We start from the raw sequence: 17,548 nt of genomic DNA on the forward strand, positions 1-17,548 counted from the left end.
TAGTTAAGAGTCAACCACATTGCTGTGGGTCTGGAGTCACATGTAGCCAGATCAGGTAAGGACGGCAGATTTCGAGTTGAGTGCATCCACCCACTCTTACATCCTGTCAGCATTACAGTCTACAGAGAGGACAGCAGGCTATTGTGTTGCTGAGCAATGGAAAGGTCACTTTCTCCATGGAGCAAGTCTCTGTGCTATGCATGGGGCATGAACCAAACATTAATAGAAGCCAACTGGGACAAGCCATGGAGCAGGGGATCTCCCAGATGCGCATTGATCCTGGGGGCATGGCTGCAGGAGGTACAAGTTTCGTGCCTGCACACATGGCTGGTCTGGACTTCCAAGCTGTCAACGTTGACTTCGTCTCTGAGAGAAAGAGCTACAGAGGAACTGCAGCAGCTTGCACAACTGCAAAGGTTCCTGCTGGTTTAGGCCTTAGTGCTGGCCAAGCCTCTGTCCAATGTTTTATAGAGCATTTCGTGCACTCAGAATGGTCCAATTGCCACTCCTTCTGATGAGTGATGTGTGCAGCCACAGAATTCTCCATGATGGTCTACTTTACACATTGGGTCTCTTCATACATTGTTTCAATCCTCTCAGGCCAGTCTTGCAACTGGCGCATGGCCTCATCATCTCAGGCCAGTCCTGCGCCTGAGGTATGCTCTCTGAGTCATTTATTGGCAAAAGCTGAGCTTGGGTTGGTGGGGAAATTCTATCACCTGTTGACATGTTCTGTGAGAGACCCATCATAGGGGATAGTTTTCAGCCTGCTCCTGTGGAGCTACAGGACCCAGATTTATTTGCAACAATTCATGTCAGATGAAAACCAGGCACAGCACTTATAAACAACTGAAGCGCAAGTGATATGGGAACAGCATCAAATGTAAAGAGTTTTCATCGGTGTTTTATCCTATTAAGTAAAAATTCTGAGCTAACTTTATTTGGGGTGAGATTATTTTTGTGGCTGTTGCTGGGCCAAAATCCTGGAACCCCCTACTTAACCGCATTTTGGGAGCACCTTCACCACATGGAGTGCAACGGTTTAAGAAGGTTCACCACCACCTACTTGAGTTACTATGAATGCCAGCCTTGCCAGTGTCACCCACATCCCAAGAGTGATTTTTTTTCTTTCTAGTAAGGGAGTTACTTTGATGCTGAGTTTGGTCACAGTTAGTCAAGCCTGAACCATGGCTAATGACCCCTTGTTCAGGCTGCTGATTCTTGGGGCCTCAACATTGACAGGAATTGTTTTTGGACAGAGCTTCAGAAAGATTTACAAAGTCACTGTGAGCAGTGAAGGAGGAGGAAATAAATAAAAACAGAAACTGCTGGAAATACACAGCAGGTCTGGCAGCATCTGTGCAGAGAGAAACAGAGTTAACATTTCAGGTCTGATGTTTCAGAACTGATAGGTTATTGAGCTGAAATGTTAGCTCTCTTTCTCTCTCCACAGTGACTGCCAGATCTGCCAAGTATTTCCAGCATTTTTTGTTTTTATTTCAGATTTCCAGCATCTGCTGTATTTTGCTTTATATAATCACGTACATAACTGAAAAGGAAATGTTTTTAGGAGGAAGAATACACAAGATGTTTGTGTCTTATGCAACTATTACCAAACCATCATGGAAGGTTAAGGAGGAGAAATATTGAAGGTAAATAATTGGGAATCAGAGGTTTTGAGTATCTCCTATTTTGGCTCTGTGTCCAGTTATTATTTTTCCCTCATGCCTTTATGAAGCACATTAGAAAGTTTTCTCTATGTCAGAGGTACTATGTCAGTGCAAGTTGATGTTTCTTAAACAACATTTGCCAGTTAGCAAGGGAATGTACTGTATTGTCAGTAACTTAGTAACTACTTCTCTCTGTGGGGAGATAGCTACACCAAGACAGGTATGATATGGGGGACCATTTTTTTAAGTAACCCCATGCCTTTTGGGGGTGAGTTGGTGTGGGAAGAAGGGTGACTACCAGCTGAGATGAAGCTAGCCAGCAGCAGGCCTTGGTACTTCTGCTGCCCCTGAGGGGACAGAGCTCTGGCTGTCGATGGGGCTTTTGTGTTTTTTCAAAAAAGCGCTGTCATTGTATGGAGCATTTCAAAGAAATAAGAATGGAGAACAGGAAGGACAGATTTCTATCCTACAGGATCAGCATTGAGAATGAGCACAGGAGAGAAACTTGAGAAGAAGAAGCCAGATGATACAGAAAGGGAATCATTATAAGCAAATGGGTTGGGACATGCATTCTAACACTAGAAAAATACTGCTGCTTGGGTGTCTGAGATTAACAGTTGCAAGCAACTGCTGCGAATTGCAATAATTGTGGCCAGAATACAGTTGAATATAATACAATTGACCCATAGTGCCTCTTCGAATTAGATGTGTTTCTCTCCTGGGAGTCTGGCGTACTGTCGCAATACAGTTGTTGGCCGTGTTTTCAGCTCTGTGATGTGCTGCAAACCAAGTTATTTCTTCCTTTTATAGGATGTTCCAGGCCGCCTTGCTATTAACCTCTGCAAACTGATGAGACTTGCTGCCTGTAAGCCTTGGCAGAATTAGGAAGCTAAATATAAATCCAACGCTAGCTGTCAATAGTGCCAGCTACAAGATCTTTTTTTATTCTATATTTGGATGGGTGCCGATGTATCAAATCAGAACATATTATTTATAATAAAATAGCCTAAGTATATCTATATAATATATTAAAAATCTCACATCAGCGTGCACTTCCTGCCAACTGTCTCCCCTATAAATTCTAATCTCCATTTATAATGAAAACTGCCTAAGTAAACTGGTTCTGCTGTAAATAACCTGTTCGACCAGGAGACGTGCTATAGTGTCACCACTGGCAGGAGGGTATGATTACAGCATGACCCATTTACATTGGCAGTTTGTGTTTAAATGGGGAAAATAAAAATTTATAATGGGTAGAAAATAAGTACAGATGTATGACTTTAAAATAGAGACTGAATTATGTCTTAGAGGCCTGGACAATTTACCCCTCGCTCTTTTTAACCCACTTCACCTGAGGACTGGACTTGGGTCTTGACTCACCATCTAGTTTGCCAAGGGAGATTGCCAAGTATGATTTAATATCGAAACTGAATTGAAAACAGTTTAATATCAGCAGATCAGTCAGCATTTGAAAAAGGTCAATGTTTTGGGTGTCAGTGTGTTTGTGGCTCAGTGGTAGCACTCTGAGCCAGAAATAAATTGTTCACAAGTTGTTCATCATAGGAATGCTGGGCTGTCTGGATCTCATCACTGGTAAATTTCATCATGATATTGTGAAATCTGATAAAAGAAGGAAACACACTCTAGCATTTTTCAGCTTGGCTCAGTGGTAGCACTCTTGCCTCCAAGTCAGAAGTTTGTGGATTCAAGTCCCACTACAGGACTTGAGCATACAGTCAACTCTCACTAATTTATCGCAAGAGAGGCCATTAGTAAAACTGAGCCTCACTTGCGGTCTCGAGAGAGGGCTGTGAAATGTCAGGCTTTTTGACAGGCATTGAAAAACGCATTTTTCTTAGCCTGCTGTGTCCTCATCCATCCCCGATGGAGCGGGTGAGCACAAGGGCTGCTTTCAGTGTGGAAGCAAAGCTTTCAGCAGACACACGAGAACAGGCCGCAGGTTTGCGAGTGCCCAAGCCGGGGCAAAGATGGCTAAATGTGGCCGTGTGAGCAATTGGGAGTTAGAGGGAGGTAGACGTCTGAGGTTCAGTGCTGTGTAAACAGGGATCTACTGGATCCTTAGGGTTGAAACACCCAGTGATCTGCTGCATGCATAACATTGGTGCTAAATCTCTTTAAGAGAAATCAGAATTTGCACTCAAGGGGTACACCTGGAACACGATGACCAGAACCTAATTAGGTTAAACATAAAAACTGAAAAGGAGAGGGAACAGTCAATGATAAATGTGCTTTACTGGGGCCAATTTCATAAGATCATAAGAACTAGGAGCAGGAGTAGGCCGTCCGGCCCCTCGAGCCTGCTCCGCCATTCAGTAAGATCATGGCTGATCTTTTCGTGGACTCAGATCCACTTACCCGCGCTCTCACCGTATCCCTTAATTCCTTTATTGTTCAAAAAGATATCTACCTTAGCTTTAAAAACGTTTACTGAAGAAGCGTCAACTACTGCACTGGGCAAGGAATTCCATAGATTAACAACCCTCTGGGTGAAGAAGTTCCTTCTCAATTCAGTCCTAAATCTGCTCCCTCTAATCTTGAGGCTATGCCCACTTGTCCTAGCTTCACCTGCCACTGGAACCATCCTCTCTACTTGTATCTTATCTATTCCCTTCATGATTTTATATGTTTCTATAAGATCCCCCCTCATTCTTCTGAATTCCAATGAATATAATCCCAATCTACTCAGTCTCTCCTCATAAGCCAACCCCCTCAACTCCGGAATCAACCTAGTGAACCTCCTCTGCACCCTCTCCAGTGCCAGTACATCCTTTCTCAAGTAAGGAGACCAAAACTGCACACAGTACTCCAGGTGCGGCCTCACCAGTACCTTATACAGCTGCAACATAATCTCTCTGCTTTTAAACTCAATCCCTTTAGCAATGAAGGACAAAATTCCATTTGCCTTCCTAATTACTTGCTGTACCTGCAGACCAACCTTCTGCGATTCATGCACAAGGACACCTAGGTCCCTCTGCATAGCAGCATGCTGCAACTTTTTACATTCAAGTAATAATCCTTTTTACTGTTACTCCTACCGAAATGAATGACTTCACATTTATTAACATTGTATTCCATCTGCCAGACCTTTGCCCACTCACTCAATGTATCTATGTTCCTCTGCAAAGTTTCACAGTCATCTGTACACTTTGCTCTGCCACTCATCTTAGTGTCATCTGAAAACTTTGACACCCTACACATGGTCCCCAACTCCAAATCATCTATATAAATTGTAAATAATTGCGGTCCCAACACCGATCCCTGAGGCACACCACTAGTGACTGATTGCCAACCAGAATAGCACTCCTTTATCCCCACTCTCTGCTTCCTGTTAGTCAACCAATCCTCTATCCATGCTAATACTTTACCCCTGACGCCATGCATCCTTATCTTATGCAGCAGCCTCTTGTGCAGCACCTTGTCGAAGGCCTTTTGGAAATCTAGGTACACCGCATCCACTGGGTCCCCATTGTCCACCTTGCTCGTAATGTCATCATAGAATTCCAAAAGATTTGTCAAGCATGACCTGCCCTTCATGAACCCATGCTGCGTCTGCCCAACGGGACAATTTCTATCGAGATGCCCTGCTATTTCTTCCTTGATAATAGACTCAAGCATCTTCCCCACTACAGAGGTTAAGCTAACCGGTCTATAATTCCCCATCTTTTGTCTACCTCCCTTTTTAAACAGTGGCGTCACATCTGCTGTTTTCCAATCTGCTGGGACTACCCCAGAGTCCAGTGAATTTTGGAAAATTACCGCCAGTGCACCTGCTATTTCTCCCGCCATCTCTTTTAGTACCCTGGGATGCATTCCATCAGAGCCAGGAGACTTATCAAACCTTAGCTCCATTAGCTTGCCCAACACTACCTCTTCCGTAATAATGATTGTTTCCCGGTCCTCACCTACGTTCGTCTCTGTCAATTACTGGCATGTTATTAATGTCCTCCACTGTGAAGACCGATACAAAATACCTGTTCAATGCCTCGGCCATTTCATCATATCCCATAACTAAATTCCCCTTCTCATCCGCTAAAGGACCAACGTTTACTTTAGCCACTCTTTTTCGTTTTATATATTTATAGAAACTTTTGCTATCAGTCTTTATATTCTGTGCTAGTTTTTTCTAATGTTCTATCTTACTTTTCTTTATAGCTCTTTTTGTGGCTTTCTGTTAACCTTTAAAGTTTTCCCAATCTTCTAGTTTCATGCTGTTTTTGGCCACTTTGTATGCCTTCTCTTTCAATTTGATAGCCTCCCTTATTTCTTTAGACACCCAGGGCAGATTACCCTTTTTCTTCCAGTCCTTCCTTTTCACTGGAATATACTTTTGCTGAGCACTTTGAAAAATTGCTTTGAAAGTCCTCCACTGCTCGTCAACTGTCCCACCATAAAATCTTTGTTTCCAGTCTACTTTAGCCAAGTCCTCCCTCATTCTATTGTAGTCCCCCTTGTTCAAGCGCAGGACCCTGGTATTGGATTTTATCTTCACACTCTCCATATGTATTTTAAATTCAACCATACTGTGATCACTCCTTCCAAGAGGATCCCTAACTATGAGGTCATTAATTATTCCTGTCTCATTACACAGGACTAGATCTAGGATAGCTTGCTCCCTCGTCGGTTCCATTACATACTGTTCAAGAAAACTATCATGGATACATTCAACGAACTCCTCCTCAAGGCTACCCTGACTGAGCTGGTTCGACCAATCTACATGTAGATTAAAATCCCCCATGATAATTGCCGTACCATTTTTACAGGCATTAGTTATTTCTTTGTTTATTGCCCGCCCCAATGTGATGTTATTATTTGGTGGCCTATAGACTACGCCTATCAATGACTTTTTCTTCTTAGAGTTTCTAATTTCCACCCAAATGGATTCAACCTCATTCTCCATAGAACCTATATCATCTCTCAGCACCGCCCTGATGTCGTCCTTGAATATCAGAGCTACACCACCTCCCTTACCTTCCTGTCTGTCCTTCCGAATAGTAATTTCAATAAGTTAAAAAGGCAAGTAGCCCAGATAGATTGGATAGAAAAAATGGCAAATAGGACAGTGCACAAATCATGGGAAATATTTAAACTGGAGATGATCAGGGAACAAAGCTTCACACAATTACATTTAGAACTGATAGAGATAATCAAATGCACTGACCAATAACTCACAGATTAATGCATTTGTAAACAACATGCACGTAATATGAAATACTTATAAACTAATAAACATATACACATATGCATTTTGTTACAACCAGGTGAGAAAGATGTCTAGGGGTCCCTCTCAGCCTTTACCTGGTCTTACTGTAACAGGGTTTAATTTTAAACACACCGTGTTTTGAGCTCCCCCTTGGTGAATCCTTGTTCACCGCTTTCCAATTATAAGGCAAAGAAACGAGCACAAACGGGCTTTCTTAGGTTTAAAGAAGAAAAGTTAAATTTATTAAACTTAAACTCTAATTTACGGATACAAGACATGCCCGCGCTCGCATGCATACATGATGCACACATGCAGATAGGGACAGAAAAGAGCAGAAGAAATAAAGTGGAAAAGTTTGAGGCAATAACTGAAGAGTTTTTTGTTATGGGTCTTTGAGCTCACTGTATAATCCTTGCTTGTAGGTAGATTTTGCTTTTCATTGGGACACAGTATTCTTTTTAAACTTTGTTCACTGTAGGAGACTTTTCTTTCTTGGGGTTCATGTCTCTTCAGTGGATTCCGAAGCTGGTGAGAAAGAGATGGGAGCAGACTGGAGAGGCTCCTTCCAATCCAGGAGACAAGAACTTTCTTCCAGTTCAAACACTATCTCTATGATTTAAAACTCCCCAAGTTGGCCAGCAGGGCAGTCATGTGACCGAACTAGTTTGACCAGGTCTTTGTGTATGGTATGGGAGCAGAGGATAGCTCCTTTGTTCCAATACTGTCTGCTAATATGCAAAAATGTCTTTATGGCCAGGGGCCTGGCAATTTCTTGTAACAGGCCTTCTCTTCTTCCCAGCAACAATTTGAAATTTAATGTCCATGTGATGAAATTAATGGGTCTCATTCTTGGCAGGTGAGCGGCCTGCATGACATTTTATAAATAAAACAGATAGAAGTGCATTCATAACTAGCGCATAAGTGCTCACAAAAATTAATATTTACAGCCCAATTAATTTAAGTGTAAGGGATACATCCATCTAACTAACAGACTGATGCGTATCAGTGCATTAATATGATGATGAACCCTTCCTGCTCCTCTCCATGCCCAGCATCCAGCAGCTGTGAGGCCCGAGTTCTCTGTCTGGTGCAGAGGACCTCTCCTGGAGTCCTGTCCACGATTTATCACTCTGCTAATATCATTATAACCGACCAACTGGTCATTTATCTCATTGCTGATTGTGGGTCCTTGCTCTGCGCAAATTGGCTGCTGTGTTTCCCTACACGGCAAAAGCACTCAATTGGTGCTTTGGGATGTCCTGAGGATATAGAAGGAGTTATATAAATCATCAACATTTAGATTCTGTTGCCCTTCCACAACAAAACAGGGATTTCACCCCCACCCCACCCACCGCCAAACTTCCTGCTGTCCAAAATGTTTCTATATTTCCAGAATTGCAATATTTTCAGCCTAAATTAGGTGCTTGGATCCCAAAGTGTGACTGATTGAGACTAACTAGTTCTCATTGGAGAAAAAAAACACAAGAATTTTAGTTAATTTGAACACCAATTTGTGGGTTTTTTTCTGCTTAAATAATTATTTTATGTGACCTGGAAGAATTTACTGATTTTCGACAGTGTGAGGGAGCAAGATTAACACTGACCTGTTACCAGGAAAAACCCAGGGTTGCATCAGCTTTCAGAAAGGGGCCATTTAGTTTCCTCACAGCAGGCATTGAGCTCAGTTATTTATCAGTAGTTCTCCCAGTTATTTCAGGAGCAGCCATGCTTTAACAAAAAGACAAATTGATGAATGGATGTAGCAAAAAAAGTTAATTTTAATCAAAATTCTTATGTTGATAAAGGCTTTGATGGGGACACTGCCTCTTTTTAAGTGTCTGTGTCTGTTTGGCAGAACTACTTCATTCATCTCTTGGCAGAACAATGTGATGAGATTACTGGGAGAACTGGTGGTCCACTCGGAAAGTTGCAGCAACTCGAAACCATTTCAAGGCATTTTTATTACAATGTTCTACCTCTTTAGGAAATCTGACACAGGAAATTGCTGTCCATTTGTAAGTGATACTGAGAGCAAGCCTCCGATTGACAGTATGTCCAGTTTCTCTTTTAAAGCTAATAGGCTTGTCACTTTAATGGCTTTTGGAGCCCGACCTCAATAAAAGGTCGTTTTGTTAAGAGCTCAAGCTCTGTGTATCTCTCCAAAGCTGAAGCTTTTTGCTTAGGGTTAATCTGTCACACTAACTTTCTCCCCCCCCCCCCCCCCCCGCCCCCCACCCTGTCAGGGCAAGTACAATATAAGGAACATTTGAGACCAATTTGTTTTTCATTGATTTCCCTGCAATTCCAGAGATTCTACTGATTCAATGCATCATTTGAGCAAATGGGGATTTTCGGCAGTTCCTATGGAAAACTTCCTTGTCTCAGGTTGGGGAGCAGCGGTGGAAGCAGGAGGATAACCTGCCATCTTAATAGATGGTAAATAGGGTTGGGAGAAGTTTAAAATCTAGGACTTGGGTTGCAAGTACTCAAGATGAGAATTTTTTTATTCCCACAAAGCACTAAATATGTAGACTAGACTCACAAGGAGGGCCATTGAGCCTAACTTGGCTTAACCCTCCAGAGTCCCACCATTGCAGCTTTCAGTTGTTTATTAATTAATTGCCAAGACTTTTTCCTATCCTGGAGTCCATTCCATTGGTTGATCACTCATTAGGTGAAGAAAAACGGCCAGATATCAGGCCTTAAATTAAGTTTCCACTGTGCCATTGTAACTTCACTGGAAGCGCAGTGGGAAACAACATCATGTACTGTGAAGTGAAGGTATGGAGTGGGAGCACTGCAAGGAGCTTCCATGGTCCGCTGACTCTATTCTCCTCTGTCTTATCAGCAAAATGAAAGTTTATCTAGCACGACTTCAGTCTTCATTTTGAGACTGGAGGGAAGGGAGGAGAAGCAACTGTCTGTATTCATCTCTGATCATGCAAACTACTGTTGCAATCTGTTTCCTGGAGGATGGAGTCTGTGAGAATCCTTTACACTATCTGGTGCATTGCGAGATATTTTGACATCTGCAAGCAAAAAAATGTCCTGTTGGGAATCGGATTCCTTGACAAATCATGCTTCGTGCCAACTCTGATTGAACGTGTTCCTGGAGCTTTCATTACATGACCTCTGACCTCCAATTGCACCACTCAGTCAAACAGCTTTTTTATGCCCATCTGCAATCTTTTTATGACTAAGAAACAAAAGTGGTCCATGAAAATGGTTGTGGGGGGGGGGTGGTAAACAAATATTTTGTTTAATGCACCAATGATGCTTCTCCTGGGTTGTTCTCAGCAGTGTCCAGGAAATTAATTCCTGGAGATGGCAGGACAATCCTGGTGAGTTTGTTGATTAACAGCGCTGCAATTTAAATCCCCTTCGCCATCAGGAATGTCGGCGGGGGGGGGGGGGGGGAGGGGAGGTGGTGGTGGGGTGATGTCGTCCCCAACCCCGACAGTGAAGGGACCCCGTGCCGATCTCGGCGGCGGTGAGGCGTCATCGCGGCTGCAGCACCACTCGGCGACGGGACTCCCATTTAAATATGTAAACTAATTTACATACCTGATTTAATGAGGATCCCGTCGCCTCCTTAATTGCCGCACTGATCTTCATTCGGGCGGCGACAATGCTGCGCTTTCAAATCCCCATTCGGGGAAATGTAGCACGACACCTGTGGGGAGCGGGAAGGAGGATTGTTTCTCTGTGCAGGGGCAGGGAGCGCGGGGTGACATCACTGCGGATTGGTCTGGGGTGGAGTTATGGGAAGGGGTGAAGAGCAAAGGTGCCAAACTTTAGTGGGGGGTGGGCGGTGGGGAAAGGTCAAATTCTTAATAAACAGATTCTGGGGGGAAAAGGACAGGAATGTCTTGAAATATCATTGGGGGGTGGGAAAATGAATTTAACGGTATTTTAATTGTGCTTTTTGATAAGTGAAGAGAGCTGGCCCTTTAATTTTTAAACCTCCATTGAGGGCTTTAAACCCTTTAAAAATGGCACCTGCGCATTGGCGCTGGATGCCGTTGCCTGCGACGGCTCGCCTGTCCCCTCTGCGTCATCGCAGGGGGCTGGCGCTACGGGCATGCAAATGAACCGCTGCGTTTGAAATCACGGCGGCTCCGTGACATGGTGCCCGTGCCCGCGGGCCCCCTTTTTTTTACCACCTACTCCGGCGGCAGATGCAGCCCATAGAGTCTACATTCATTTAAAACAATAAAGGGTAAAGCTCTGTAAATAATAGCCTTCAATTGCTTTAAGCCAAGAATCTTGCTATTAATGGGGTTGTTTTTGTATCTTTTTTTTTAGATTAGAGATACAGCACTGAAACAGGCCCTTCGGCCCACCGAGTCTGTGCCGACCATCAACCACCCATTTATACTAATCCTACACTAATCCCATATTCCTACCAAACATCCCCACCTGTCCCTATATTTCCCTACCACCTACCTATACTAGTGACAATTTTATAATGGCCAATTTACCTACCAATCTGCAAGTCTTTTGGCTTGTGGGAGGAAACCGGAGCACCCGGAGAAAACCCACGCAGACACAGGGAGAACTTGCAAACTCCACACAGGCAGTACCCAGAATCGAACCCGGGTCCCTGCAGCTGTGAGGCTGCAGTGCTAACCACTGCGCCACTGTGCCGCCCTAGTTTCCAAGGGAAGAGTGTAAGACAGTGGAAGGATTTGCAGGCTGGTTAACAGTTTTGACAGACCATGATACGAGCGTTCCTTCCATGCCTGTAACCATCTTTTATCAGCCGATAGGATGGTTAGTCCTTTATGGCGGGAGAGTTTTATGGGCTCCTACAACCCACACAATGGGGGGTTGACACCCACATTGCTATCCACTGGATGCAAGTATCCCACTGGATGTGAACCTAGAATTCAGAGCTGGAACTCCAGTCTCCATTCATGGGAACTGTCTGGAGAGGGATTCAAACCCTGCACCTTCTGACTCGGGCAGGAATACTATCAGTGAGACAAAGAATGGTGTAGTAAGATAAAACTGGAAGGAACCTGTGTACAAATTGAAAGTTGTTTTCATCAGACTTTCTGGGTGGAGCTTTTTTTAATGATGCAAAGGACTGCATTATAGTGAGGGTGATTTATGTTGCAGTAAAACTGATTATTTTGTAGTTGGTAAATTCTGCCAAACAATTCATACAGATCATTGTGTGAGGCTAAATATTTGCATCTTTTTATATATAAATGTAACACTGGCAAGGCTGTATTATTGCCTGTTGCTAGTTGTCTTGAGGGCATTAAGTCAATCACACTATTTGGGAATGGGGTCACGTGTAGGCCCAGATTGGGTAGGGATGCAGGTTCCCTTGCATGAAGGACATTAATGAACACATTGGGTTTTTAACAACAGTCTGGTAGATTTTATGGCCATTTCACGGTGCCACACACGAGAGAGACGGGCAGTGAGTTAGATAGAGATCCTTTTCAACTTTAGGTCACTATTATAAAAGTAATAGTTCACTGTATTCTGGCTATTTCATCATTCACCCAATCCACTGGATTCATGTGTAGGCCAGACTGGGTAGAGATGACAGGTTCTCTTCCCTGAATGACACTAATAAATCAGTTGGGTTTTTACAGCAATCCACTAGTTTTAATGGCCATTTTCTTTCTGGTGCCAGCCTACAAATTACCAGATTTATTGAGTACAGTTTCATTACTTGCCATGGTGGTATTTGAGCTCACACTGTCTGGATTACTGGTCCAGTACCATAACAGCTAGGCTGCTGTACTTTATTTAAAGTAATATTAACAATTCTGTACAATGATGCATCATTTAATTTAAGAATATTGATTGTGTGTCTATTTGTCTTTAGCAAACGGCACAATAAAGACATAAAAAGCATTTGCTACTCAGACATTAATACAGGTTCCAGTCTGTAACACTGAACATCTGTCTCTGTTTTGGCTCAGTTGATATATATCCTCTCTCAGGGAACATCAGCAATGGAAATTTCCTCAATTCTGTGTCCAATTAAATCAAAATTGGCAATAGTGCAGAGTTCCTTAATGTACTTGCTGGCTCGTTGAGTCATATTGAAGTAATGTGACTTTTTGCCTACTTACCCGGTTAATGGACACTATTTGCAATTATAGATCTCAGGGTTGGGAATTTCTAGTTGCACTTGCTATGACAGTCTGGATGAGGATTAAACTTACTGCACTGTTTCCTAGTTACTAAAATAGCATGATCATGTTTTTAAAGTTTTGTTTTAATATTAAAAGAAGAACTTGCATTTTATGCCAACAGGTCAAGGTCAATGGATGTCAAGGGATGTAGAGGATTGGATAAGGAAAAAAAGGAGGCTTATGGCTGATTTAGAGTGCTGAAAACAGCGGAGGCTCTAGAGGGGTATAGAAAGTTTAGGGGAGTACTTAAAAAAAATAATTAGGAGAGTGAAGAGGGGGCTTGAAAAATCACTGGCAGACAAGATAAAGGAAAATCCCAAGGCGTTTTATAAGTATGTTAGGGGCAAGAGGATAACCAGGGAAAAAATGGGGCCCATTAGGGATCAAAGAGGCAGTCTGTGTGTGGAGCTCCGGCATAGGGGAGGTTTTGAATGATTGCTTTTCATCTGTGTTCACTATGGAGAGGGACGATGTAGATGTAGTGATCAGGGCGGGGGATTGTGATATACTTGATCAAATTAGCATTGAAAAGGAGGAAGTATTAGCTGTATTAGTGGGCTTAAAGGTGGATAAATTCCCAGGCCCATTCCAGGGCCTCCCAGGCTGTTATATGAGGCAAGGGAGGAGATAGCAGGGGCTCTGACACAAATTTTCTAATCCTCTCTGGCCACAGGAGAGGTACCAGAGGACTGGAGGACAGCAAATTTTTTTTTTATTTGTTCATGGAATGTGGGCGTCGCAGGCCAGGCCAGCATTTGTTGCCCATCCCTAATTGCCCTTGAACTGAGTGGCTTGCTGGACCATTTCAGAGGGCATTTAAGAGTCAACCACCTTGCTGTAGGTCTGGAGTCACATGTAGGCCAGACCAGGTAAGGAAGGCAGATTTCCTTCCCTAAAGGACATTAGTGAACCAGATGGGTTTTTACAACAAGCGACAATGGTTTCATGGTCAGCATTAGACCAACTTTTAATTCCAGATTTTTATTAATTGAATTCAAATTTCACCATCTACCATGGTGGGATTCGAACTCATGTCCCCAGAGCATTGGCCTGGGCCTCTAGATTACTTGTCCAGTGACATTACCACTACACCACCGCCTCCCCAATGTGGTACCAATTTTCAAGAAGGGTAGCAGGGATAAACCAGGTAACTATAGGCCTGTGAGTCCAACGTCAGTGGTAGGGAAATTATTGGAAAAATTCTGAGACAGGATTAATCTCCACTTGGAGAAGCAGGGATTAATCAGGAATAGTCAGCATGGCTTTGTCAGGGGGAGATCGTGTCTAACAAACTTGATTGATTTTTCGAGGAGGTGACTAGATGTGTAGATGAGGGTAAAGCAGTTGATGTAGTCTACATGGACCTCAGTAAGGCTTTTGATAAGGTCCCGCATGGGAGATTGGTTAAGAAGGTAAGAGCCCATGGGATCCAGGGTAATTTGGCAAATTGGATTCAAAATTGGCTTAGTGGAAGGAGGCAGAGGGTGATGGTCGAGGGTTGTTTTTGCGAGTGGAGACCTGTGACCAGTGGTGTACCGCAGGGATCGGTGCTGGGACCCTTACTGTTTGTAGTGTACATTAATGATTTAGACATGAATATAGGAGGTATGATCAATAAGTTTGCAGATGACACAAAAATTGGTGGTGTCGTAAGTAGTGAGGAGGAAAGCCTTAGATTACAGGACGATATAGATGGGCTGGTAAGACGGGCGGAGCTGTGGCAGATGGAGTTTAATTCTGAGAAGTGTGAGGTGATGCATTTTGGGAGGTCTAACAGGCAATGGAATATACAATGGATGGTAGGACCCTAGTAGGTACAGAGGGTCAGAGGGACCTTGGGGTGCTTGTCCATCGACCACTGAATGCAGCAGCACAGGTAGATAGGTGATTAGAAAGGCATATGGGATACTTGCCTTTATTAGCTCAGGCATAGAATATAAGGGCAGGGAAGTTATGATGGAGCTGTATAAAACGCTGGTTAGGCCACAGCTGGAGTACTGTGTACAGTTCTGATCACCACACTATAGGAAGGATGTGATTGCACTGGAAAGGGTGCAGAGGAGATTCACCAGAATATTGGCTGGGCTGGAGCATTTCAGTTATGAAGAGAGACTGAAAAGGCTAGGGTTGTTTTCCTTGGAGCAAAGATGGCCTAGTGGGCACCTGATAGAGGTATACAAAATTATGAGGGGCATTGATAAGATAGATAGAAAGAAACTTTTTCCCTTAGCGGAGGGGTCAGTAACCAGGGGGCATAGATTTAAGGTAAGGGGCACGAGGTTTAGAGGGGAGTTGAGGAAAAAGTTTTTCACCCAGAGGGTGGTTGGAATCTGGAACACGCTGCCTGAACGGATGGTAGCAGCAGGAACACTCACAATTTTTACGAAGTATTTAGATGAACACTTGAAATGCCATAGCTACGGGCCAAATGCGGGAAAATGGGATTGGTTTGGATGGGTGCTTGATGGTCGGCGCAGGCGCGTTGGGCCGAAGGGCCTCTTTCTGTGCTGCAAAAAAAAGTCTTTCATGACCTCAGATGTCCCAAAATGCATTACAGCCAATGATATACTTGTGAAGTGTTGCCATTATTGTAAGAAACATGGCAGCCAATTTGGGCCATAGCAAGGTCTCCATGAAGTAAAGGTTAATCTCCAGGATACTACAGCGAGCAACCTGGAAGAAAAATCATAGGATTTTTATTTCTTTGATCATTTTTGTTTATTGTTTGTCATACTAGGCCCACACCTGCCAAGAATGAGGCACATCAATTTTGTCATGAACATTGATTTTTAACTGTTGTTGGAGTGAGGAAATGACTTGTTAAACAGATCAGCCACGGCTGGAAAAAAACATTTACATACTAACAGACATCGAAGGTGAGGAAGCGCATTCCAGGGCCTGCTAAGGAGGATACAATCCACAAGAGCTCGGACTGGTTAGACCAGCTGGTCACATGACTAACTGGCTATTCCAGGGTTTTCTTTTGAACTGGCCACGGAGAGTTTGAACTCAGAATGACTGTTTGCTCCTAGACTAAGATCTCTCCCGTCTGCTCCCATCTCTTTCTCACAAGCCTCTGTGTCCACAGAAGACACATGAACCCCAAGAGAGGAAAGTCTCCTACAGCGAACAAGGTTTAAGAAGAATACTGGGCCCCAACGAAAATCAAGATCTAACTACATCAAGGACTCTACAGTGAGCTCGAAGAACCGTAACAAAACTCTTCAGATATTGCCTGAAATTTTTCTACTTTATTTTCCTTCTCTTTTCTGTCTCTATTTGTGTGTATGCATGTGGGCACGTCGTGTATCCGTAGGCGTCAACCAAATTAGAGTTTAAGTTTAATTAATTTCAATTTTTCTCCTTTAAACCTAAGAAAACCTGTTTGTGCTGGTTTCTTTGCCTTATAGTTGGAAAGCAGTGAACAAGGATTCACCAAGGCGGAGCTAAAAATACAGTGTGTTTAAAATTATACCCAGTAATGGTAAGACCAGGTGAAGGCTGAGAGGGAACCCTAGACCCCTTTCTCACCGGGTCATAACATGTTATAAAAATAGTGAAGATAATGGGGTGTGAGTGGTCGGGACTGACCTCTAATATTTGACTAACTGTCGAGTCATCCAATCTGGTGACACCCAATGGTCGTTGTGAAGGTGGATGTGTCAGGCGACCAATGGTGGAAGCATGGGATGGGCTGTTGGAGGTGGGAGGTCATGTGATGAAACCTCCCAGAACACATCCAACCACAGTCACAAGCACCGCAGCCTCACAGCTCCAGTGACCCAGGTTCAATTCTGGGTACTGCCTGTGTGGAGTTTGCAAGTTCTCCCTGTGTTTGCGTGGGTTTCCTCCGGGTGCTCCGGTTTCCTCCCACGTGCCAAAGACTTGCAGGTTGATAGGTAAATTGGCCATTAGCAATTGCCCCTAGTATAGGTAGGTGGTAGGGAAATATAGGGACAGGTGGGGATGTGGTAGGAATATGGAATTAGTGTAGGATTAGTATAAATGGGTGGTTGATGGTCGGCACAGACTCGGTGGGCCGAAGGGCCTGTTTCAGTGCTGTATCTCTAAACTAAACTAAACTAAACTAAATTCTACTGATGCACAACAGAAACCCAATATTTTCTCCAATCCCATCTCCACTGAGACCAGCTGGCCAGTTGTAGAAGTGTTCTCCCTCTTTATAGCACTGACTTTCAGCAATTTGTGCCTGTGTTTTAAAATGTATTTACTGTGTTCAATCCCTTATTTTATGATCCCAGTAATAATGAGTCCTTGTGAGTCTTCTCAGATTGTGACCTGTTCTTGTTACAACTACTTAGGAGAATAAATCAGCAATTGTTGGATTTATCTTCTGGACTGTTTGAAAGATTCCCTCCCAAATTACATCTAAATAAGTAATTGCCAGAAAATTAGTTGTTAAGAGCTTCTCCTGCCAATTGTCAATCAAGCATGACCTTTGCCCTCCAAGAAACGTGCTTCAGGAATACCGATTTGTT

General features: G+C 43.4%; 1 protein-coding gene across 3 annotated transcripts in view; it reads left to right on the forward strand.

Annotated features, from left to right (window-relative positions):
• Window positions 1–17,548, forward strand: part of mfhas1 (multifunctional ROCO family signaling regulator 1) — a 96,876-nt gene that overhangs the window by 36,231 nt on the left and 43,097 nt on the right. The window contains exon 2 of one of the 3 annotated variants that reach the window (XM_068030346.1): window positions 15,787–17,369. The exons of the other annotated variants lie outside the window; for them this stretch is intronic. Coding sequence (XP_067886447.1) covers window positions 15,787–15,842 — 56 coding nt within the window. The 3' untranslated portion in view covers window positions 15,843–17,369. Of the gene's footprint in view, window positions 1–15,786; window positions 17,370–17,548 lie in introns of those variants that run through there. 3 annotated transcript variants of the gene reach the window in all.

This window comes from Heterodontus francisci, chromosome 4, assembly GCF_036365525.1.
Source record: "Heterodontus francisci isolate sHetFra1 chromosome 4, sHetFra1.hap1, whole genome shotgun sequence".
Lineage (NCBI taxonomy): Eukaryota > Metazoa > Chordata > Chondrichthyes > Heterodontiformes > Heterodontidae > Heterodontus > Heterodontus francisci.